The sequence below is a fragment of the Felis catus genome, chromosome B2, assembly GCF_018350175.1.
Source record: "Felis catus isolate Fca126 chromosome B2, F.catus_Fca126_mat1.0, whole genome shotgun sequence".
NCBI lineage: Eukaryota > Metazoa > Chordata > Mammalia > Carnivora > Felidae > Felis > Felis catus.
The window spans coordinates 2,704,196-2,727,364 of NC_058372.1; the positions used below are offsets into that span (position 1 = coordinate 2,704,196).

Here is a 23,169-nt window from a genome sequence, read left to right on the forward strand (position 1 = left end):
TCTGTCTCTCTCTGTCTCGAAAATAAATAAACATTTAAAAAAGAAGAAAAAGAGCGAAGACTGTTTTTTTGTGCAGATGAGGCGTGGTTTCTAATATCCAGCCAGTTTGGCTCTTACGGGCTGGGCCTTTGTGAGCATCTAATTTGAAACCCCCGGCGTAGGGAACAGCACAGCTGTCTTGTTAGCGGCACTGTAAGCTAAGTGTAGATGTTTTATGAAAGACAATTTGGACTGGAAGGTTGACAGCAAAGCATGGAAAATGGCTTTTTGTGCTGTTATGGATTAAATTGCATTCTCTCAAACCCCAGTGTGACTGTATTTGGACACACAGCCTTTAAGAGGTAATTAAGGTTAGATGAAGTCATAAGGAAGGTCCTGATCCAATAGGACTGAGGTTCTTACAGGAAGGAGAGACACCAGAGGTGTGCAAACACAGAAAAAAGCCCACACGAGGACACAGGTGTAAGCAGAGGGAAGCTAACCCTGCTCACACCTTGATCTTGGACTCATAGCCTCCAGAACCGTGAGAAAATAAATATATGTTGCTTAAACCACACAATAAATGGTATTTTGTTGTGGCCACACCAGAAGACTGTTGCAAGCATTTTAGTAGAATGTTGGGACTTAATTAGGCAGTAGAAGTATCGATGGAGGAGCACGAGACAGAAATATCTAGAAAGAAAAGGTCTACCTGCAAAGAGGGGAAGAGTCAGACTTCGGGGGAAACATACTTAAAAGCACGGAGGGACCTGCAAAATTGGGGTTACCAAGTCTATACCGGCCCCTTCATGGTGGAAAAAGTGCAACTTACTTACATGTAATCATATTCCTAAATCCTGACATGCCTTCAAAGAGCAGCCGGCAAAATCAGGGGTTTGAGGGTTCTGTCCGGTGTTTAGGTTCACAGGAAACAAAGCGCTTGTTACTTTGAGGACCAGAAATAGAGAGCGCAGGACCCTACAACTCTTATTTCTTTAAAACTTATTTTAGGGTGCAGAGTATTTTGCTTTTTGTTGTTGTTTTTTTCTTTTGACAGCTTTAACCAGATGGCAATACTCTCCACGACTTTCTATCATGCGCACGAGTGACTTGTCAAGGAAACTCGTCAAATCCAGCGGGTAAAGAGACAAACAGTAACTCTACCTACCCTCCAAATTGGTTGTCCTCGGGAAGCCTTAGATCCGTGCCTCCGCTTTTTTGCCACAAGATGGCAGAAGAGGACAAGGAAGCCTAACGCGCCACCCTAAGGCCTCCAAGGATGGAGACAAAAAACCAGTCTCGGAAAGAGCAAAGAAAAAAAAGGAGGAGATGAAAATGATGCCCACGAGTTCAGGAACGTGGTAAAATTAGGGAGCTCCTCCCCAGGAAGTAGCGTAGCTTATCGGCGGGCTCTGCAGGCAACCAAGGATTAATGCCGGGGGCTCCACGGATAAAATAACTAAAGGCGAAATTTCGGCTGCCGGAGCAGAGGACAAGGCCACCTTCCAAAGGGCGCCTAAGAAGCCACACTAAAGTTGAAGGACAATGAGCTTAAATGCTTACCCAACCGCTCTTGCGGGGGGCTTAGCCTCCTACCGCTCTTCCCCACCCTTTCCCAGTCCGAACCCAGCCCCAAACACTTCTAAAGGAACCAAGACAAAATAGGCCAGCTGCTTTCTCGGAAAATGTAGGTGGCTCTGAAAAGAGCCTTTGGGTTGGATCGTGTCTCCCAGCACTCACTTGGAGCTGGTGTACTTGGTGACGGCCTTGGTGCCCTCGGACACGGCGTGCTTGGCCAGCTCCCCGGGCAGCAGCAGGCGCACGGCCGTCTGGATCTCCCGGGACGTGATGGTCGAGCGCTTGTTGTAATGCGCCAGGCGCGACGCCTCGCCCGCGATGCGCTCGAAGATGTCGTTGACGAACGAGTTCATGATGCCCATGGCCTTGGACGAGATGCCGGTGTCGGGGTGCACCTGCTTCAGCACCTTGTACACGTACACCGAGTAGCTCTCCTTGCGGCTGCGCTTGCGCTTCTTGCCGTCCTTCTTCTGCGCCTTGGTCACCGCCTTCTTCGAGCCCTTCTTCGGGGCGGGAGCGGACTTGGCTGGCTCAGGCATGGCCGGGAGGACTCCTAAGGCAATCAGGACAAAAAGAAAAATGCACTGTAGGCAGTAATCCCCCTTGTCCTTTTTATATAGAAGCCTTTATGCAAATAAGGTGTAAGTTACAGTCCTGGGCCTGATTGGTGACTAGTCAACATGACGTCACTAGTTAGCTCTGTCCAATCACAACGCAAGACTCCCAAAGCTGTATTCTCGTTGGAGAAAATAAAGCCACAAGTTTAGCCAATGCAAAGCCTTCTTTTTCGCGCCCAATCAGGGCTATAAAAAGTGCTGGTTTGGCCCTCGTTTTGCCAAGTGCCTCTAGGGTGTTTAGGTGGTCATGTCTGGACGTGGGAAGCAGGGCGGCAAGGCTCGCGCCAAGGCCAAGACGCGCTCGTCGCGGGCCGGGCTGCAGTTCCCGGTGGGCCGCGTGCACCGCCTGCTCCGCAAGGGCAACTACGCCGAGCGGGTGGGGGCCGGCGCGCCGGTGTACCTGGCGGCCGTGCTGGAGTACCTGACGGCCGAGATCCTGGAGCTGGCGGGCAACGCGGCCCGCGACAACAAGAAGACGCGCATCATCCCGCGCCACCTGCAGCTGGCCATCCGCAACGACGAGGAGCTCAACAAGCTGCTGGGCCGCGTCACCATCGCGCAGGGCGGCGTCCTGCCCAACATCCAGGCCGTGTTGCTGCCCAAGAAGACCGAGAGCCACCACAAGGCCAAGGGGAAATAAAGTTTGAATTCCCACATTTCAGTTTGAGATCAAAGGCTCTTTTCAGAGCCACCCACCGTTTCTGTGGAAGAACTGAACACGTGTTTTTCTGAACCCTGTAAGTTCGAGGGACCCAAAGTGAAAAGTCTCCTTTGGTTTGCCCAAGTTCCTTTTGACTCTGGTTTGCTCAATAAAGCCATTAAAATACCTCTTGGTCACCTCCCCAAGAGCACAGTGTTCTGGGTAATTAAAAACCAGTTTCTCTTCCAGCAACTACTCTAAATATTAAGCCTATTTTGTCCTCCAGCCCCCACCCCGAGTGTTACTAGCAGAACCTGATGATGGTCCACTGGTCAATTAAAGCGTCCTAACACTTTCAGAACTATTTGAAAAAGCTCTTAAGTGTTGACCGCTGAATCTCACCACTCCACACCCTGGTTAAATTTAGCATACAATTTAGGAGTTAATCCAAAAAGGCACTTGATTTCATCAAAATCGGTTAGTGAAGGTGTCAGTTAACACTGATAACCTGGACTGACAGCCAGCTCCCCTCCCCACACCACATAGGGCAGTTTGGTTGTTCCAAAGAGCCACTGTCTTAGTGTAAAACCTTTATTCCAGGTCTTGGTACTGTCATTAAAAGCAGATATAAATGATGCAGTCACGAAGCGGAACTTATTTAAAATGAGACTAACGAATACATTATTCTGGTGTAATTCCCGCTCCCCCACCCCCCGCCATATTTGAAAAGGGGAAGAAGCTGAAATAAAAATGCATTTTTAAAGAGATAATTTAGGCGCTGCCTTCCACAAATTCCAGGTCCGATTCTGTTTCACTGGTGGAATCTTAACGTTTTGGTTGAAAACAGTAAACTTAGGATGGAGTACGGCAATGATTTTGTTCCTGTAATAGGAAATAAAATCAGTAGCATGGAAAACAAAACGGTTTCAGAGATTTTAGGACTCAGATGAGGATTGAAGGAAAAACCAATCAGGTTACTCCCGCGACAGTCCTGGCCAATCAGGATCGTATCATCAGTATAAAGCCTGGTCCCGGCGCGGACTTCAGTCGCTGGTTTTCGCAGCGCGAGCTTCACTGTCATGGCTCGCACGAAGCAGACGGCGCGCAAGTCGACGGGCGGCAAGGCCCCGCGCAAGCAGCTGGCCACCAAGGCGGCCCGCAAGAGCGCGCCGGCCACCGGCGGCGTCAAGAAGCCGCACCGCTACCGGCCCGGCACGGTGGCCCTGCGCGAGATCCGCCGCTACCAGAAGTCCACCGAGCTGCTGATCCGCAAGCTGCCGTTCCAGCGGCTGGTGCGCGAGATCGCGCAGGACTTCAAGACCGACCTGCGCTTCCAGAGCTCGGCCGTGATGGCGCTGCAGGAGGCGTGCGAGGCCTACCTGGTGGGGCTCTTCGAGGACACCAACCTGTGCGCCATCCACGCCAAGCGCGTCACCATCATGCCCAAGGACATCCAGCTGGCGCGCCGCATCCGCGGGGAGCGGGCGTAAACTTCTCCCGTAGCTGGTCCGGCCGCCCTCGCTTCCTCCCCCCTCCCCCAAAGGCTCTTTTCAGAGCCACTTCTGTTTTCACGGAGAGAAGCTGTGTACTCCGGCCTGCTACTGACTTAAAAGTACAGACTTCGTGGAAGAGAGCAGGGAGGTGGGTTCGGCGTACCGCAGTTTCTCCAGCAGCTAGTGTCGCTTCGCCTTCTGCTAAATACGTTTAGTGGCGGAGGCCTTTGCGTACTGGGTTCGTCTTCTATTAATACTTCAGAAAGCTGTTCCTTAATAGACGGTTTATCTAAAAAGACTGCAGAGACCAAGTTACCGTTTGATCCTTTAAGTACTCCAGATGTAAAAATAGAAAACCTTCAGGAAAGAAACTTTGCCACCAGTTAAAGCAAGATTCAGCATAGATACGGTACCTCCCGCCCCATCTACAATCCGGGAGTGGAGGTCGGTGCAATTCGGTGTATCCCCTGCACGCGGGAGGACAACTTATTTGCACGTTGAAGTTCTTCCATGGAGTTGAAAGATTTGAGTTGTCCAGGTTCCCAGGACGTGGCGGGTGCCGCCAGGTTAAAATCGGGCACTGCTAGTGTTTTGCCTAGAACCTAGCAGGCGTGCAGGCCTCACGTTTTCTTACCGATATTCCATTCCCTTTATACAGCTCCAAAAAAGCAAAAAGCCGGAATTTGGCTGAGGCCGTAGCTCTGTTTGCCAAACAAATGAGCTTCGTGTTCAGACCATTCTCGTGGCATTTCTCATTGCTTAGCACTAACATCTGGTAACTGTAGGATAAAGCTCAGGAATGTTTACTCTCCTCCACACACATGCTAAGAAAAGATACTCTAAGTTCAGCGCATTGGCCCTCTGGTCCTCGTCTGCCAGCTTCTGGGGGCCTGGCACCGGAGGCCTGGAGGCCAACCACCCCACTCTTCTCTCCCCATAAAACATACATGTCATGAGGCCAGAGTTTTTTCTGTTTACTGTCCTATCCCTGGGATAGTAAAAGCCTGATACACGGCAGGTGCTAATTAAATCCTCGTTGAACGAATGTATTGCTGATTTTGAGGTCTTTTCCACCCAAGATAGCTCCATTCAGCCCTAGGCGGTTACCGTGCTCACCGCCACCGGCATTGCCCCTGTCATCCTGCGTGGAATCACCACTATTGTGATTCCCACGGTGCGTAGAGAAAATACTGACAACTATAGAAAGCTTGACAGTGTCCAAAGTATCTTTGCATATCTTTTTGGATGTGAACCTGACTGTAGCTGGGGTGTGGACAGGGCCTCTCACTACTGCTTCACTAGCTCTAGAAACGTTTATCTTTTCCATAAGTACCCAAGTATTAGGGGGCAAAGCTGGTAGATCTGACTAAGAGTCTTTCAATAAACCCTAGGATGGAAGATCTGGATAAGCCTCCAATGGCTGCAGGAAAATAAAGAATTAATTTTTTAAAAAGAAAAGCAAAGCTAGGGGCAGGAAAGCCTATTTTCCTTTAGGCAAAACGGCTCAGGGCAGAAGTCAGGTTGTTTTGATATCTTCCAGGTCCTCCCACAGGACACCTGCTGGGATCGGAAGGGGGGGGGTGTCTATGGAAGAGTGTCTATGGAACAGTGAGGAATATTCTGTTGGAAGGCTAAGTTTGGGCATAGAAAAGGTGGTTTTAGGACACGTTCAAAAATTCTTTGATACTCTTACCTTCAAAAAATGGAGCCTAATTCCTCTCCCCTTGAGTTTGGACTGGATTTGGTTAGGGACTGGCTTCTAGTGAATGGGATAAAGCAAAGGCATGAAGCCAAAGTAATGGGGAGCTATTTGGAGACGAGGTCACAGGTCCTGTCCTCCTTGCTCTCTCTCCCGTCACTTGCCCTGGGGGACCCTGGCTGCCGTGTTGGGAGGACATGCAGGCAGCCCACGGAACTGACGCCTCCTCCAACATTCCATGAACAACTCCCAACAGCCACGGGAGCCCCAGCCATCTCCGGCCCCAGTCAAGCCTCAAGTGACCATGGCCCCTGTGGACAGCTTGACTCTTCTTGAGAGACCCTGAACCAGACCACCCAGCTAAACCACCGTTTTCTGACCTCCAGAAACTGTGTGAAATAATACATTTTTTGTTAAGTTTTGGGGTAATTCATTACACAACAGTGAGTAACCAACGCATTGGGGGAAAAAAAAAACAGAAGTTAGTGGTCACCCAATGGACCCCATCAGTCTAGACGAGATGACCACACCCCACAGCTCTGCGCCATAGCCACTACCCGGCCGGCAGCAGGATTTTCTTTTGCTGTTGTCCAGAGAGGCTGGAGACTTTGTGCCCCAAAGATTCAGAAGGAAGATGAAGTCTTTGGTTCCTCAGGTAGGGCTGCTTTGAAGGTATGTACCTGGTATGGTCACCTCCAGCTGCAGACTTTAGAGGGCATGGGAAGTGTGGTGTTCGTGCAGGCTGGGCTAGAGACTACAGCTGAGTCCTTTCTCGCTCTCAGCAGCGCTTTCTCTCTCTCTTTTTGGAAATTTACCTGTTGAAGGTACTCTCTCTCTTTTAAATTTACTTATTTACTTAAGTGATCTCTACACCCAATGTGGAGCTTGAACTCATGACCCGGAGATCAGAAGTTGCACGCTCCACAGACTCAGCCAGCCAGGAGCCCCCAGAAGTACCATTTCTAATGGTCAGATATACATACTTGTTAAATAAACCATTACAAATCATTATTCTGTGACTCTCCTTTTCCCAGATCCCACACCAGTATAGACTAGCAAACATGTAGATTATAAGTTATTTTCAATTTTTTTGTTAATGTTTTATTTATTTTCGAGAGAGACACAGAGAGACAGAGCATGAGTGGGAGAGGGGCAGAGAGAGAGGGAGACACAGAATCCGAAGCAGGCTCTGGGCTGTGAGCTGTCAGCAAAGAGCCCGATGCTGGGCTCGAACCCACGAACCGGGAGATCATGACCTGCGCCAAAGTCGAACACTTAACTGAGCCACCCAGATGCTCAGATTAGAAGTTATTTTAGATGGCGTTTTCCTTAATGATGAAATGGATCCTTGCTTTCAAGAGATTGCTTTAAAGATAAATGTGGTAATATATGAGACTGTAGGAAAGTACCCCCCCCCCCCGAGGAGATGTTAAGTGCACAGTAAGACCCAGTAAACCTAATTTCATCTAGAATTCCTAGTGTGGTGTGTCTCTTGTAACATTGAGGAAATAAACCCAAATCCTCTTATAAGATTACATTCAGGAGTCGGTCACTATTGTCATTGGTTATTAGAAATAATGTATTTCTGAGATGGAAACTGGTACCAAGTGCACTTAAAATTTTTCACCTACATAAATGGCCTGAAACAGGGTTTAGAGGAATGATAGTTCTGTGGAAGAAAATACACCTTGAGTATATTAGTTTATTGCCTATCTTAAAGAAAAAAAAAAAAATCTGACTTTAAATGGAGACAGTTGAGGGGCGCCTGGGTGGCGCAGTCGGTTAAGCGTCCGACTACAGCCAGGTCACGATCTCGCGGTCCGTGAGTTCGAGCCCCGCGTCAGGCTCTGGGCTGATGGCTCAGAGCCTGGAGCCTGTTTCCGATTCTGTGTCTCCCTCTCTCTCTGCCCCTCCCCCGTTCATGCTCTGTCTCTCTCTGTCCCAAAAATAAATAAACGTTGAAAAAAAAAATTTTTTTTTTAAATAAATGGAGACAGTTGAATAGCTAACAATTATATGAAGAATTTTTGTACTTCACTAGGTAATCAGATAAATGGAAGTTAAAATAATGAAATACTGGGTAAAAATCACACGTGGCATGCGAGGTGGAGAAACTTACTTTCCTGTGGTGGTTTTGCTGATGGTGGTTTTACGCAATACATTTTGAGCAATTATCTAATTTACTTCGTAGAACTGGGTATGCCCAGGTCTATGCCCAAAGGAAATTCTCCTACAGACCCATAAAAGGACATATCGCGAATATTCATCAAACTGCTATTTGTGAAAGCAAAAGGGTAGAGATAAATTAAGGGCATGAATAAGGAAAATATAGTGGCTGCATTCCAAGAAGTGCTCTTTCTTCTAAGATCAAGAAACAAGTAAATGGCAAAAACAAAAGTGAGAGACTAAAGAAAAATACCAGGTGTACCCATAACCGCAAAACAAAAGAACCCCCCCCCCCCCCCACCCCGTTCCGGAACTAGCCAAGGCATGCCCGGTTGTGGTCCGACCTAAAGGCGGGAACCAATCAAGTTCGGCTGAGTGTTCAAATTTAAATGTCAACCAATAATAGCTCTTACCATGGTAAGCCCCTAACTTCCCCTTAACTTGTTGGGGCCTGTCTATAAAAATGCTGTAAAAACCTCGCTCGGGCCTCTTAGCGTCACCGGCAACGAGTGCGCGGAGGTCCGGGTTCGAACCTGCAATAAACCCTTGCCGCTTGGCTTTGACTCTGGACTCTGGTGGTTTGTTCTCGGGGGTCACCCGAATTTGGGCATATCATTTGGGGGCTCCTCCGGGATACCCCCAAGCCCACCAGACCCCAAGTCAACGGGTCGTCCCTGAGACCGATCGGTAAGTGAGCCGGCTCTGTCCGTTTCTGGCTCTCTCCGCGCGGGATCTGTATCGGTGACTGACACAGCCCTGGCGGACGCGCTATAGGGCAGTCAGTCGGGTCCAGTAGGAGACGTCCACTGGCACCCGTCTGGAGCACCTTTTTGGGCCCATCGGAATTCTTCTGTCCGGGTTAGGAACACCCGAAACGCACTAGCGATCTAAGTGTTGTGTTCTTTATTCTATAACCTTTAAGTGTTGAACCCCTTCTCTTTCACAGGTGACCTGGCCTGGCGCAACCAGAAATCCTCATAACTTTACTGTTTCTCCTTTTAATCCTTTTCTCCACCTCCAGGATACAGATGGGCCAATCTCCAAGCACTCCTCTTTCTCTCCTTGTTGCTAACTTCAGGGATGTTAGAACCAGAGGGCAGAATTTGAGTCTAGACATCCGGAGGGGAAAATTAACCCTCTGCCGCGTTGGATGACCAACCGAAGGAACTTTCTGCCTCCCTATAATTGCTAAGGTGAAGTCAAAGATTTTTCTACCGGGTCGCGAGGGACACCCGGATCAGAGTCCCTACATTCTCGTATGGCAAAATCTGGTGGAAGATCCACCCCCTTGGTTGGCCCCCTTCCTGTCTTCAGGAACGTGTAAGGTCCTTGCCATGCGGACTGCAGATCCCCCAAAACCAAAGACGCCATCCGCGCCCTTGTATCCCGTATTGCCCAATAGTCAGGACCTACTATCCCTAGACCCTCCACCCTATCATCCCCCTCCCCTCGTACCCCAGGCCCTGCCCGCAGCAGCCGCCCTGCTAGTTGCCCCCCTAGGGGAACCGGGAAGACGGGAAGCGGCAGCTGCGCCGGAATCAGGAGGACGGGAGGCTATAGCAGCGCCGGGCCCCATTGAAAACGAAACCGACCGCGAGGGGCCAGCCGGCCGAACCCGCGGGCGCACCCAGCATGAGCCAAACCCTCGCCTCCCCGACTCCACTGTGGCCCTACCCTTGCGGGAAACAGGACCCCCAGATGAAACAGGCAACCCCCGACTCCAGTATTGGCCCTTTTCCACCAGTGACCTTTACAACTGGAAAACACAGAACGCTCGATTCTCTGATAACCCTAAAGACCTAATAGCTCTTTTAGACAGTGTCATGTTCACCCACCAGCCCACCTGGGACGACTGTCAGCAGCTCCTCCGCATCCTGTTCACTACAGAGGAGCGAGAGAGGATCCAATTAGAAAAAAGAAAGCTGGTTCCCGGAGACGACGGTCAGCCGACATCTAACCCTGACCTCATTAATGCGGCTTTCTTCCTAACCAGACCTCCACAGGACGAATGGGACTACAACACGGCAGAAGGTAGGGGAAGGCTACTCATTTATCGCCAGACTCTGATGGCGGGTCTCCAGGCTGCAGCTCGCAAGCCCACCAATTTGGCTAAGGTATATTCGGTCGTACAGGGAAAGACAGAGAGTCCAGCTGCTTACTTAGACTAATGGAAGCCTTTAGACCGTTTACCCCCACGGATGCAGAAGTCCCTGAGAACCAGGCTGCTGTCGTTATGTCCTTTGTAAATCAAGCAGCTCCTGACATTAAGAAAAAACTCCAAAGGCTAGAGGATTTAGAAGGTAAACAGATCCAGGATCTGCTCCGTATAGCACAACGGGTCTACAACAGGGACGCCCCAGAAGAGAGACCGACCCCAAAGCTCAGGACAGGTAGAAAGAATGCACAGAACATTAAAGGAGACCCTAACCAAATTGACCATGGAGACTGGCGCTAATTGGGTGGTCCTTCTCCCCTACGCTCTGTTCAGGGTGCGTAATTCCCCATACAAACTGGGACTCACACCCTATGAAATAATACATGGTAGACCACCCCCCATCATCCCTAACCTAAAAGATAACCTTGTCAAAACTGAGAACGATAATGGTCTTGAACTCTTGTTCTCCCTACAAGCCTTGCAGAGGGTCCATGAAGATGTATGGCCCAAATTAAAAGAACTTTATGAGACTGGACCCCCGCCTATTCCTCATCAATTCCACCCCGGGGATTGGGTCCTCGTCAAACGTCATCGGCAGGGGACTCTGGAACCCAGGTGGAAAGGACCCTTCCAGGTCATCCTGACAACGCCGACTGCCATCAAAGTAGACGGAATCGCCACCTGGATCCGTTGCACCCACGCCAAACCGGTGGACCCGTTCTCAGACCTCATCGGACCCTCAAAGACAACCTGGACTGTTGTCCGGACTAAGGACAATCCTTTAAAATTGACCCTACGCCGCCAACGGACTGAGCCGTAACTATGGTACTTGCCCTCCTCTTGATTGTTCTGCAAATTCTGTCTGTAGATCCAAATCCCCGCAACCCCTATAATTTGACCTGGGAAATTACTAACTTAGAGACTCACGAAATCTACGACAAAACCCTAGGAACTGCCCCATTAAATACCTGGTGGCCAGATTTATATTTCGATTTAGAAAAAGTTAGTCCACTAGAAGAAATGGAAGGAGGTAAATGGAGGCAGCTGCAAAGGAGGGTGTCAATAAGTAGAAATGGATTTTATGCATGTCCGGGATTTAGGACGGGGGTGATGAAGCAGACATGTGGAGGGATCGAAACCCTCTACTGCGCAGCCTGGAGTTGTGTCACCTCCAATGATGGGGAATGGAAGTGGGAAGTAAAACCCCAATTTATTGAAATGTCCTATGTCCAACCATGTACCCACACCAGGTATGATGAGAACTGTAACCTTATTCGTGTAAGATTTACAGAGGAGGGGAAAAAGGACAGGCGGTGGGTCTCAGGACTCACTTGGGGACTCTACTTATATCAATATCCCCTCTTTGGGACTGCCATTCAAATAAAATTAAAAGTCTCCCCTCTTGTACAACCAGTGGGGCCAAATCAGGTATTAGGGGAAAAAAAGAGATAAGCCTATCCCCGGGCAGATCTCCACTACTCCCTCCAGCGGGACCCCCATCCTTACCCCAGGAGTAAAAGCACAAGCTGTCCGAGAAAATCAGAACCCAGAAGGCATAGACTCCCTATGGAAATGGCTAACAGCAGCGTATGAGGCCTTAAACCGGTCGGACCCTGAGGCGACAAGGGCCTGCTGGTTATGTTATGATATAAAACCCCCCCTTCTACGAAGCCGTAGGTCTAGCTGCCCCTTTTTCACAATCAGGAGAAGAGTCACCAGCAGCTTGCAAGTGGAATCGAAAGGGCCCCGGCCTCACACTGCAAGCGGTCACTGGCAATGGGACTTGTATAGGAAAGGTCCCCTCTAGCCATATCCAGCTCTGTGCCCCGACTAATTACTCTATAAATGAATCTAAATGGATAATTCCAGCTCTTGACGGTTGGTGGGTTTGTTCTAAGACAGGGCTCACCCCATGTGTCAGCAGGAATGTCTTTAATTCGTCAACAGAATATTGTATCATGGTATTAGTGTTTCCAAAGGTTATTTACCACCAAGAAAATGTCGTATATGACCTGTGGACAGAAGGGACGGAAGCAAGAGCGTCAATAAGAACAAAACGGGAACCCTTTACGGCCATAACTTTGTCCACCTTATTTGGCCTCGGTACCATAGGGGCAGGAACAGGGATCTCATCACTAGCCATCCAGCACCGGGGGTTCAACAGCCTAAGGGCAGCCATTGATGAAGATACAGCCAGAGTTGAGGACTCAATCTCACACCTCGAAAAATCTCTGACCTCCCTTTCTGAAGTAGTCCTACAGAACCGAAGGGGGCTAGATCTAGTCTTCCTCCAACAAGGAGGTTTATGTGCAGCCTTAAGAGAAGAATGTTGTTTTTATGCTGACCACACCGGAGTAGTCCGAGAGTCCATGGCTAAAGTTAGAGAAGGCCTGGCCAAACGGAGGCGTGGGCGAGAACAACAAGGCTGATTTCAGTCTTGGTTCAATCAGTCCCCATGGCTAGCCACCCTGCTTTCAGCTCTAGCTGGGCCCCTTATACTCCTCCTTCTCCTCACCTTCGGGCCTTATAGTATTAAACTAGTTGCCATTATCAAAGACCGGGTTAACACGGTCCAACTGATGGTCCATAGGACCCAATACCAACCTATCGTTACCGAAACATTTGAATCAGACACATAAGACCCAAGATTGGCTCTTGAGGCACCAAAGAAATGGGGGAATGAGAGACTAAAGAAAAATACCAGGTGTACCCATAACCACAAAACAAAAGAACCTCCCCTTCCCCCCCCCCCCCCCCCCCCCGCCGGTCCTGGAACTAGCCAAGGCATGCCCAGTTGTGGTCTGACCTAAAGGTGGGGACCAATCAAGTTCTGTGTTCAAATTTAAATGTCAACCAATAACAGCTCTGTAACCATGGAAAGCCTCTAACTTCCCTTAACTTGTTTGGGCCTGTCTATAAAACTGCTGTAAAAACCTCGCTCGGGCCTCTTACCGGCAACGACCTCGCTCACCGGCAACGAGTGCTCGGAGGTCCGGGTTCGAACCTGCAATAAACGACCCTTGCCACTTGGCTTTGACTCTGGACTCTGGTGGTTTGTTCCCGGGGGGTCACCCGAATTTGGGCATATCAAAAAGCTGAACCAAACGCTCATCCCTGCTCATCCTCATTCAGTTCATACCTGGACTCTTGGGCCATGATCTCCAACAGAATTTTCTGGGTTTACTCACAAATGACCTGGAATAACCACCAAAACCAAAGACACCAATTCTGAGTCTTTTTTTTTTTTCCCTTTCTTCTTTATTTATTTAAATTCTAGTTAGTTAACATACAGTGTAGTCTCGGCTTCAGGAGTAGAACCCAGTGATTCATCTCTTACAATGACACCCAGGGCTCATCACAAGTGCCCTCCTCAACGCCCATCCCCCAGCTACCCCCTCCCCTCCCCTCCCCTCCAGCTTGTTCTTGGTATTTAAGAGTCTCTCACAGTTTGCCTCCTTCTATTTTTATCTCACGTTTCCTTCCCTTCCCCTACATTCATCTGAATCTTGAGGACGTTTTAAACCTGATTTACAGGACACCAGTGTCTTGGTCTGTTCCGGCTGCCAGGACAGAACACCATACGCTGCGTGGCTTACAAACAACAGAAATTTATTTCCCAGAGTACGGGAGGCTGGGAAGTCAAAGACAAAGGCTTTGGTCAAATTCAGTGTGTACTGAGAAGTTACTTCCTGGTTCACAGACGGTCATGTCACTGGGTCCTCACACCGTGGGAGACACAGTGGATCACTGGGGTCTCTCTTACAGAGACACTAACAGCATCCGGGAGGCCTCTGCACTTAGGACTTCAGCGCCTGTCAGTATCCCCACTTCCAAGGCCCATCACATTAGGGTTCGGGTTTCAACGTTATGAATTCTGAATGGACACACACATTCAGTCTACAGCAACCAGTTCATTTTCGAAGAGTAGAAGCTTAGGAACTGCGTTCTTGGCCTTTCCCCCTTCTTTGGAAGCCAGGATGGCTAAGGGGGCCTCTACACCAGGGCCCTCAGCTTCACTGTGGTTTTTATGTTCTCAGTAGCCAAGCCTGGAGATATTAGTAAGGTAAGATGAACAGCATTTCCCGGCAACGTTGTCGGATAGATTTCAGGCATGAAAATTAGCTAAATCAAGAGAAGCTTAGAAAACAATCTTAAGACCATCATGGATCACGTGATAGTAAGAAATTGCAGAAACAAGGTAGGACATTCGATAAAATGAGGCGATGTCAGGCATGAAATGCCTCCTATGTTGGAGAATACACTTGAGTCTTTAGAGTTTCAGAACAAAGCAAGAGTTGCCACTGATTAGTGAGTTTTGAAAATCACTTTTCTAGCCATTAATGGATGAGAAAATGACACAATGACCCTAGGAAAGAGGACGGGGAAGATGAAGAGAGGAAGAGGCCGAAGTAGGGAGCAGTGCATCCCGCTTCAATTACCCTCCCCCCTTTTTTTTAGGTTTATTTACTGATGGGGGTGGGGGGACAGAGAGAGAGGGAGAGAGAATCCCAAGCAGGCTCCACAGGGTCAGCAGAGCCCGACGTGGGGCTGGAACCCACGAACTGTTAGATCGTGACCTGAACCAAAGTCTGGCGTTTAACCAGCTGAGCCACCTAGACTAGGCGCCCCCTTCCATTGGTCTTAACAGCACATGGAAGGAGTTAGAAGCTGAAGGAAGCTTTACAGATGCCAGCAGCGGCGGTGACTGCTCTGAGGCGAGGGCAAGAAAAGGAAACTTCTTGCTTCCGGGTCTCACAGTTAAGGTTCTGAGCTGGTGAAAGGCTGCTCTGTGTGGAAGTAAGATACTACCAAAGTGGGAGAAGGGACTTGAGAGCCTAAGTTCATGGAGTGGAAAAGACTCCAAAAAGTTAGTGGCGTTTTGGACCGGTACGTCTGTGTGCATGTATAAGTGAGTGTGCAAGCATGTGGGGGACAGGAGAAATGAGATTTGGGAGAGGGAGTAATGACTAGTAGGGAAGCTAACTTTGAGTGGAAACAGCAACAAAAAAGTCAAAGATAAGGAAAACAATCTCCCAGCCACTTCCAAAGCCTTAACCAGGACAAACAAAACAAAATCAGGTGACAAGGAAATAAGGATGTGCAAATTAAATTGAAAACATGACAATATTGAAAAGGATTGAGCCAAACACTTGTAACTAATACTACTAAAAAACTGTCAACCAAGGAGGTGTGGATCAGCAAACAACTTTCGCCTAATTAAGGGGCAAGGGCCTTAATTAGGCCTTTTAAGGGCCTTAATTTCACCTAATCAAGGGCCTAATTAAGTTTCACAGAACTTAAAACATTGTCAATATTTCTCTTGGAAAATACTATCTCTCCTAATGTGTGTGTGGGGGGGGGGGCGGGAATCCCTGCATGTATCCCAATTATTCACCAAGAAATTATTGGACAGCTCATGTCAATTAGCATAATTACATGCCGAGACACAAAATAGAATTTTAATAGTATTTAATTGAAACGAAATGAGAACCTTAAGCTCTTAAAATATTGGGGACTTTTTAAATTCTCTTCTCCCCCTTGCATGCAGGGAACAGATGTAGCTAAAAAATCTGCAGGCCCGTCTGTTTGCTCCCTGCATGCAAGGGGGAAAAGAGAATGAAGAGTCTCGAATTTAACAGGGAATTACACCTTCAGGAAACAGAGACCGTGAAGGTTTCAGGACAGAGCACTGGCAATGCAATCAAATCAAATTACACACCTTTCAAGGTATGTTACCTTCACCTAAGGAACACTCATAACTTTTCTGTGCTGCAAGACTTGTCTTGAAAAGACTGGTCTCCAAATAATATTTCCAAGAACAGCTGGTATATATTGAAGCAGAATGCTGCCCGTTTCTCTATAGGTGCAGGGGAAAGAGTGCCCTTATTCATCAGCAGATAACCTTTTACTTCCTCCAGGTTAAGCACGCAGATTCCATTTTTAAACAGGGATGGAGGAAGAGGCGGGACTCTACGCTCAGTAAGAAATGTTCACGAATACAACACAGGCAAGTAGTGTTTTTAACTTACGGGAAGTACAGTTTAGGATACACCCAGTGGCTGATTCCTGGAATAAAATTAGGTATTTGTTCAAGGAGTAAATAATCACACACTTTTGAAATAGGAAGTGTAAACCTAACAGAGGCTGGGGGAAAGAGAAGCGTGGGTGTGGACGAGCAGGTTTCCAGGGAGAAACGATTCATTATCTGGGAGACAAGCCAGCGCCCGAGAGAGGCCGTTCCATACAGCCCGATCAGGGAAACCACCACAGCGCCGCCTTTCCAAGGTTTTTTCCCTGGAATAAAGTCTTCCCTAGTCTCTTCATTCTGCCTTTTGTTTGTAAATGAAAGGCAGACGGTTTCTGGGTGCAGTCGGTTTCCCAGTTCATCAAAGGACTTGGGGGGGAGGGGGAGCTTGGAAAAGCTTTGCCGCCTGCTCCTGCGCCCTGCAAGGCATGTGTAAAAGGTCACCTTCCTCAACAACTTAAGAAACCTAGTGTTTCCAACCCAGATGAAGAGAATAAGTCACTTCCCCCAAAATATGTGGCAGCGAAGGGGAAGGGAAAGAAGACAATAAGTAATACGTAAAGAAAGGAAACGGGGAGGTAAAAACCGCACCTTGACCTGTAGCCAGGAGGCGCTGACGCGGGCCGCCCGACGGGTCACGGAGAGAGGACCCGGCGCCCGACGAGGTTTCACAAACGCCCCCAAATGCCTGCAATCGCAGCTCAGGAGAGTTCCACGCGAGCTCAGCTGCCCCGCCACGAGTCGCCACCTCGACCAGTGCTGAGCGACAGAAACAACAGCAAGACTTCACCCGGCCACCGAGGCCCGGGCAAGCGCAGAGAACCGCAGGAACTTTCCATTAGGCGCCTTTTTTTAACCAAGGACTGTAAGCACCGCCCCTCGCATTGATGCTGAAAACTCGGGCTGGGCTCGGTCGGAGACCTCACCGGGCGGATACTGTGGGTCGGCGGTGTTCCCAAACAGGTCCGACAGAGGAGTATATAAACTCCTACCTCGGCGAGTAATTGTGTTTGTTCCGGAAACATGTCTGGACGCGGCAAGGGTGGGAAGGGCCTAGGCAAGGGGGGCGCCAAGCGCCACCGCAAGGTGCTGCGCGACAACATCCAGGGCATCACCAAGCCCGCCATCCGGCGGCTGGCCCGGCGCGGCGGCGTCAAGCGCATCTCCGGCCTCATCTACGAGGAGACCCGCGGGGTGCTCAAGGTGTTCCTGGAGAACGTGATCCGGGACGCCGTCACCTACACGGAGCACGCCAAGCGCAAGACGGTCACGGCCATGGACGTGGTGTACGCGCTCAAGCGCCAGGGCCGCACCCTCTACGGCTTCGGGGGCTAAGATGACCTTAAATCGTCGCACCTATTGCCCAAAAGGCCCTTCTAAGGGCCACCCACGAAATCTGTTAAGGAGCTGTAGACCCCTTTGTTGACTTAGCTGAGCGCCGTGCCATGAGTACCCTTAGCGTGGGTCAGGACCCATCAGACTCGAAACTAAAGTATGCCTGAAATATCCGCGCGTCTCTGCACTCGGCCCCCGGTGTGTCCATCACAAAGTGGCTAAACGTCCGGTCATGCCGAGTCTTTACTGTCAAAAGCAGGTTTGTACTGAAAGCCGAACTAATTTACCATACATCGTCCGAGGGGCAACTGGACGATCGTGGTTAACAGCGATTCTCTTCGTCTGGGAGTTCTGGCTTAGAACGCAGTGGCAGGACGTGCAAACCACGTCAGTCCCGCCAATTGACTTCATTTAAAGTGGATGCATTTTTACCAGGAATGCAATCATGACGCCTTTTAAATTCGTGAAATGCACTTCGGGATTCTCAATACAGCATGGTAAGGGATGCTCATGCAACCTAGAAGTTTTTTGAAAAGTCCGACATTTTCTTTGTGCATCATCACAGAGATCCGCGGGCGAGGCGGGAAGACGCTTCCGGTCCTCAATGGATTGAACCAAGTGAATTCTGGAGGCGGGGCGAGGCTGGGCGGGGCGGGCGCCTACTGTCCAATCAGGATTCGAGGGTCGCTATAAGTACTGGGACCCGTGTTCTTGATCCCGCAGTGCTGAGTAGCTAGCCCTAGTGGTCATGGCTCGCACGAAGCAGACGGCGCGCAAGTCGACGGGCGGCAAGGCCCCGCGCAAGCAGCTGGCCACCAAGGCGGCCCGCAAGAGCGCGCCGGCCACCGGCGGCGTCAAGAAGCCGCACCGCTACCGGCCCGGCACGGTGGCCCTGCGCGAGATCCGCCGCTACCAGAAGTCCACCGAGCTGCTGATCCGCAAGCTGCCGTTCCAGCGGCTGGTGCGCGAGATCGCGCAGGACTTCAAGACCGACCTGCGCTTCCAGAGCTCGGCCGTGATGGCGCTGCAGGAGGCGTGCGAGGCCTACCTGGTGGGGCTCTTCGAGGACACCAACCTGTGCGCCATCCACGCCAAGCGCGTCACCATCATGCCCAAGGACATCCAGCTGGCGCGCCGCATCCGTGGGGAGCGGGCATAAAGCTTTGTAGCGTTCTCCGTACACCCTACCCCAAAGGCTCTTTTCAGAGCCCCTCCATTCTCACCAGAAAAGAGCTGTTAAACTTGTAGGGAATATACGGTAGGCTCGGGAACAACACGGGGCGGTTTCCAATAGTTCTGTGCCACACCAGGCGTGTGCACCCGAAGACTGCAGGAGGTGGCTGTGCTGTGAATCGGAGGTTTCGCGCTCGCTGACCCCTCCTGGTACTTAGCACAAAGGAGCGGTTTGAATATGTTGAAACGAACCAGCCATGCTAAAAATGAGCTGTTCTGGGCCACGTGAAGTGATTGAAGGAAAGAAAGTTTTTAAAGTTGAGTTCAGCTTTCTGTGCATTGTGCAGTTGGCAAGAACCGCTTATTTACTTTTGTCAAGTGGCCCCAGTGCTTTTACATCAAGGAATGGGCCTCAATTTGCTTCTCTAACTCGGAGGCACAGAACAAGTAGTACCCTCCGTGCTTAAAAAGGTTTCAACGTGATGTTTGACAAGAATAGTCTCCGGTTTTATCCATGTATGTGATTGTGGAAAATGGGCCGACAATGACCTACATATTCTGACCTGCAGGCTGTCCTCTGAGTTCTCAGGAGCTCTAAAAAGCATAAGGTATTTCCTTGTTTTAAAATTGTGCTTCTCAGTGTGAAGTTGGGTTGTGAGGATTTTTGGTTTTTTTTTTTTTTTTTTTTTTTTCAAAAGGAATCAGACGGAACTAAGATTTTAAAGCTGTTACTAGTTTCCACAAAAATAATGGGTTTCCTAATAAATTTGTTGTGTCTATTAAATTTGTCCAATTACTTTTTTTTTTTTTGAAAAACCTTGTGCTTTTCACATAGGACTATAATTGTTTATTTGCTTGTTTTGATTACAAATCCTAATTCCCATGAGGTTGCAGTTTTTCTCGAGTGTTCTCAGACTGGTCAGCCATCTGGGCCTTATATTCTTTCCCGTATTTGGGGTTTGCCCTTCCAGAGAGGCTGACATCCCAGCTACAGGCTCCTAAAACTTTTTGGAATGTCGGGGAATTGACAAGAAAGACCGTTCTGAAAAAAAAAAAAAAAAAAGAAAAGAAAAGAAAAAGGCCATTCTGACCTGCGGGCCAGAGTCCTCTTATAGAGGAGTTTAGCAATTCTTTAGTGGCTCTTAGTTTTAGAGACTACTTGATGTTATCTCTTACAAGCTTCAAAGATTGATTTCTCCTCACCCTTTCTAGGATTTTTCCCATCAAAATACAGCTGAGGACATATACTGCTTACAGAGCTTGTGGTCCAGGTTCAAACCTTAAAACTGCCCATAACTAGCCATATAACTTCTGGCAGGTTACTCCTCCTTGCCCTGGGTCTCTGTATAGCTGTAAACTGTGGCAAATAAGACTGTAGAGCAATCTTAGATTACTTCCTGGCACTTAGTGAATGCTCAGTGAATGTTAGCCCTTGTTAATTATGCCTTTCTTAAGCATAGAGGTTTGGGTTTCCCCCACCCTAGATCTTCTGAAAGTTTTGTGGTTGAAGTGGTGGAAAATGCTTGCTTAAAACATTTTTGTTAATATCCCTTCTTTAGTTCTTGATGTGCATGGTTCTGAAAAAAGGCAGGCTTGTAGCAATATCCCATAATCTGTGTCTGTGTGGATGAGTCCAAAGCATAGCAAAATGGCCAGATAGCAAATATTCTGGCCTTTTCAGGCCAAATATTGTCTCCGGCTTTTTTTTTTTTTTTTCTTAACACAATTAAAAAATGTAAAAAGCACTCTTAACTTGAGAGCAACAGAAAATGACACTGTCCCGATTTGGCCTTAAGTTGGCTACAGGTTCAACTCCAGGAGCTCTTTGGGGAGAAATACGTTGGCAACTTTAAACTTCCCTAAAGTTTGTCACAGGGAAGAACTAGGTGAGTGTTGATTGCAGTAGAGATTCTAATCATTAGACCTCCCTTCTCATCCAGGCCAGTCACAAAATCCTATCCATTCCCCACCTCACCCTGCTCCCAAACAAATAAGCAAACATATCCTCCCTCCGTTCCAACCTCAAGGTTACTGCCTCAGTTCTCTTGGATGCTAATGTATTCCTGAATTCTTCTGAACCTCTATAACTTGCAGTCCCTCAATTCCCACCCTTCTCATAGTTGATAGTCAACAATTTCTCTGAAATACAGGTTTGCCTTTGCTCAAACACACAAAAATGCCCACATTGATGTCTCCTGGCTGCTTACAGAAGAGGGTATTCCTGACAGTGTACTTTATTAAATGTTGATGGAGATATGGGGTTTGAATGAGAGCACTGAGAACAGCACCTTGGAAACCGGACAAAGTCCCATGTCATCTACACAGTCTGTACTTTTGAGGACTACTGGAACCCCTTGAATATTTTCAGCAGGTTTGAGTTTTTCCTAAAGCACATTATCCGGGCAAGGCAATTTTTGTACTTATTATCATGGATTTGCCTAATACTAAAGAGAGAAAGGATCTCGATTAAAAAAAAAACACACTCAATTTAAGTTTGAATTTGAATCCAGGTCATTGGATCCTGAAGCCAAAGTCATTCCTCTTCCTCCCGCTGCAAGGTAGACATCATTCTGGCTACTGAACATCTCCAAGCTGCAAAAGGCATTCTCTAGAGATATTGTCACCTGCAAAATCCTAGCAAGCAGAACTGGTTTTGAAAGTGGGGTGTGTGGGGTGTATGTGGTGAATTTGGGGCTGCAGGCAACTGTCTGCGCTGCCCCTGTGTTACTTGCTACAGTTGGAAACAAAGTTTATGTCCAAACCAAGGAAACCTGGGTCTTCCTCTAGCAAAAAATCAAAGGCCGAACCTAGGGACGAAGCTTTTGAAAAAATCTCCACTTGATAGTTCGTAGAAACTTATTGCAACTTGCAACAAACTAGCACAATGCCTTAAACCCAGTGGATATACGTGAAAAGCTGAAAAGATTTTTAAAAATATCTTTCATCTGTTGCGCACGACTCATGAAAACACAAGCCAGCATGTGAACCTGGAGGCTGCTTTCCTCCTTTACAGCTTCAAAGCGTCAAATTCTGTACAATTATTTTCAGCATTTAATCAAATTTGGGGGGCTAACAAACACAGTTCTGGAGTCCAACCGCGAAGGGCGGCTGCCTGAGGGCAGTGGATTGGACGCTCCACCAATCACAGAGCGCCACCGGCTTATATAAGCGCCTGGCCGGAGTCGGGCGGCATTGCACGACTTGCTCTTTGGATTTTGAGTCTCTCTTCCTCTCGCAGTTCCTGCCTCTGGCCATGTCGGAAACCGCGCCTGCCGAGACGGCTGCCCCGGCGCCGGTGGAGAAGTCACCTGCCAAGAAGAAGGCGACCAAGAAAGCTGCGGGCGGTGGCGCGGCGAAACGCAAGGCCACCGGCCCCCCGGTGTCAGAGCTGATCACCAAGGCGGTCGCCGCCTCCAAGGAGCGCAACGGCCTCTCCCTGGCCGCGCTCAAGAAGGCGCTGGCGGCCGCCGGCTACGACGTGGAGAAGAACAACAGCCGCATCAAACTGGGCCTCAAGAGCCTGGTGAGCAAGGGCACCCTGGTGCAGACCAAGGGCACCGGCGCCTCGGGCTCGTTCAAGCTCAACAAGAAGGCGGCCTCCGGGGAGGCCAAGCCTAAAGCCAAGAAGGCGGGCGCGGCGAAGGCCAAGAAGCCCTCCGGGGCCACCCCCAAGAAGCCAAAGAAGGCTGCGGGAGCCAAGAAGGCGGTGAAGAAAACTCCGAAGAAGGCGAAGAAGCCCGCGGCTGCCGGGGTCAAGAAGGTGGCCAAGAGCCCCAAGAAGGCCAAGGCCGCCGCCAAGCCCAAGAAGGCGGCGAAGAGCCCAGCCAAGCCCAAGGCTGTGAAGCCGAAGGCGGCCAAACCCAAAGCCGCCAAGCCCAAGGCAGCGAAGCCCAAGGCTGCCAAGGCGAAGAAAGCGGCCCCGAAAAAGAAGTAGGAAGTTGGCCTTTGAGAAGGCAGCAAAACCCCAAAGGCTCTTTTCAGAGCCACCCAGAGATTTCTGAAAACAGCTGTACGCTCAGGTCGAACCCTTATTCTTGAACAATTGCGTCAGCCAACACTGCGGGTTAAGTTAAACCCTGCATCTGCTGCTCCCTTTCCCCTTTTCAGTTTTTCTCTCGATTTCACTTGCAAAGAACACGAGTTGGGGACTGAATTTCATTCAGCCCTTGTGTGTATTACTTACGACTTAATGGATCGCCCATAGGGGGGATGTGTACTGCAGCGTCTAAAAAATGTGGGTTACAATAGGAAAAGTAGTTTTACCTTTTTAAAAAGCCCGCGCAACATCCCCCCAATTGGTTCTTTTCCT

The 23,169-nt window shown here is 49.2% G+C and overlaps 6 protein-coding genes across 7 annotated transcripts; 5 read left to right on the forward strand and 1 right to left on the reverse strand.

Moving 5' to 3' along the window:
* Window positions 1–1,686: 1,686 nt before the first annotated feature.
* LOC101082235 (histone H2B type 1-C/E/F/G/I) lies at window positions 1,687–2,127 on the reverse strand. Its single transcript, XM_003985682.6, has one exon. It carries the CDS (start codon window positions 2,094–2,096, stop codon window positions 1,716–1,718), a length of 381 nt encoding a protein of 126 aa, XP_003985731.1. The 5' UTR covers window positions 2,097–2,127; the 3' UTR covers window positions 1,687–1,715.
* Window positions 2,128–2,387: 260 nt separating this feature from the next.
* LOC105260536 (histone H2A type 1-E) lies at window positions 2,388–2,869 on the forward strand. The gene has a single exon (XM_011282063.3). The coding sequence runs from the start codon at window positions 2,422–2,424 to the stop codon at window positions 2,812–2,814; it is 393 nt and encodes a 130-aa protein (XP_011280365.1). The 5' UTR covers window positions 2,388–2,421; the 3' UTR covers window positions 2,815–2,869.
* Window positions 2,870–3,869: 1,000 nt separating this feature from the next.
* LOC101080632 (histone H3.1) lies at window positions 3,870–12,406 on the forward strand. 2 transcript variants are annotated; one of them, XM_011282064.4, is made up of 3 exons: window positions 3,870–6,678; window positions 9,194–9,365; window positions 10,804–11,546. In XM_011282064.4, exon 1 carries the CDS (start codon window positions 3,894–3,896, stop codon window positions 4,302–4,304), a length of 411 nt encoding a protein of 136 aa, XP_011280366.1. In that variant the 5' UTR covers window positions 3,870–3,893; the 3' UTR covers window positions 4,305–6,678; window positions 9,194–9,365; window positions 10,804–11,546. The 2 variants fall into 2 exon arrangements, with proteins under 2 accessions (XP_011280366.1, XP_044914393.1); XM_045058458.1 differs by lacking the exons at window positions 3,870–6,678; window positions 9,194–9,365 and adding an exon at window positions 9,374–10,203 and having other exon boundaries at window positions 10,804–12,406.
* LOC101080886 (histone H3.1) lies at window positions 3,870–18,904 on the forward strand. The gene is made up of 2 exons (XM_006931365.4): window positions 3,870–3,890; window positions 18,433–18,904. The coding sequence occupies exon 2, from the start codon at window positions 18,436–18,438 to the stop codon at window positions 18,844–18,846; it is 411 nt and encodes a 136-aa protein (XP_006931427.1). The 5' UTR covers window positions 3,870–3,890; window positions 18,433–18,435; the 3' UTR covers window positions 18,847–18,904.
* LOC101082491 (histone H4) lies at window positions 17,361–17,742 on the forward strand. The gene has a single exon (XM_003985683.3). The coding sequence runs from the start codon at window positions 17,376–17,378 to the stop codon at window positions 17,685–17,687; it is 312 nt and encodes a 103-aa protein (XP_003985732.1). The 5' UTR covers window positions 17,361–17,375; the 3' UTR covers window positions 17,688–17,742.
* A 3,150-nt stretch (window positions 18,905–22,054) lies between the features above and the next one.
* On the forward strand, window positions 22,055–23,073 carry H1-5 (H1.5 linker histone, cluster member). The gene has a single exon (XM_003985684.3). The coding sequence runs from the start codon at window positions 22,114–22,116 to the stop codon at window positions 22,792–22,794; it is 681 nt and encodes a 226-aa protein (XP_003985733.1). The 5' UTR covers window positions 22,055–22,113; the 3' UTR covers window positions 22,795–23,073.
* The last annotated feature ends 96 nt before the right edge of the window (window positions 23,074–23,169 follow it).

Bases quoted from the DNA above. Each gene is read 5' to 3' on its own strand.
- LOC101082235 (XM_003985682.6), bottom strand. From the start codon at position 2,096: ATGCCTGAGCCAGCCAAGTCCGCTCCCGCCCCGAAGAAGGGCTCGAAG.
- LOC105260536 (XM_011282063.3), top strand. From the start codon at position 2,422: ATGTCTGGACGTGGGAAGCAGGGCGGCAAGGCTCGCGCCAAGGCCAAG.
- LOC101080632 (XM_045058458.1), top strand. From the start codon at position 9,507: ATGCGGACTGCAGATCCCCCAAAACCAAAGACGCCATCCGCGCCCTTG. The intron at 10,204-10,803 runs GTAGGGGAAGGC...TCTCCCTACAAG, and splicing joins GGACTACAACACGGCAGAAG to CCTTGCAGAGGGTCCATGAA.
- LOC101082491 (XM_003985683.3), top strand. From the start codon at position 17,376: ATGTCTGGACGCGGCAAGGGTGGGAAGGGCCTAGGCAAGGGGGGCGCC.
- LOC101080886 (XM_006931365.4), top strand. From the start codon at position 18,436: ATGGCTCGCACGAAGCAGACGGCGCGCAAGTCGACGGGCGGCAAGGCC.
- H1-5 (XM_003985684.3), top strand. From the start codon at position 22,114: ATGTCGGAAACCGCGCCTGCCGAGACGGCTGCCCCGGCGCCGGTGGAG.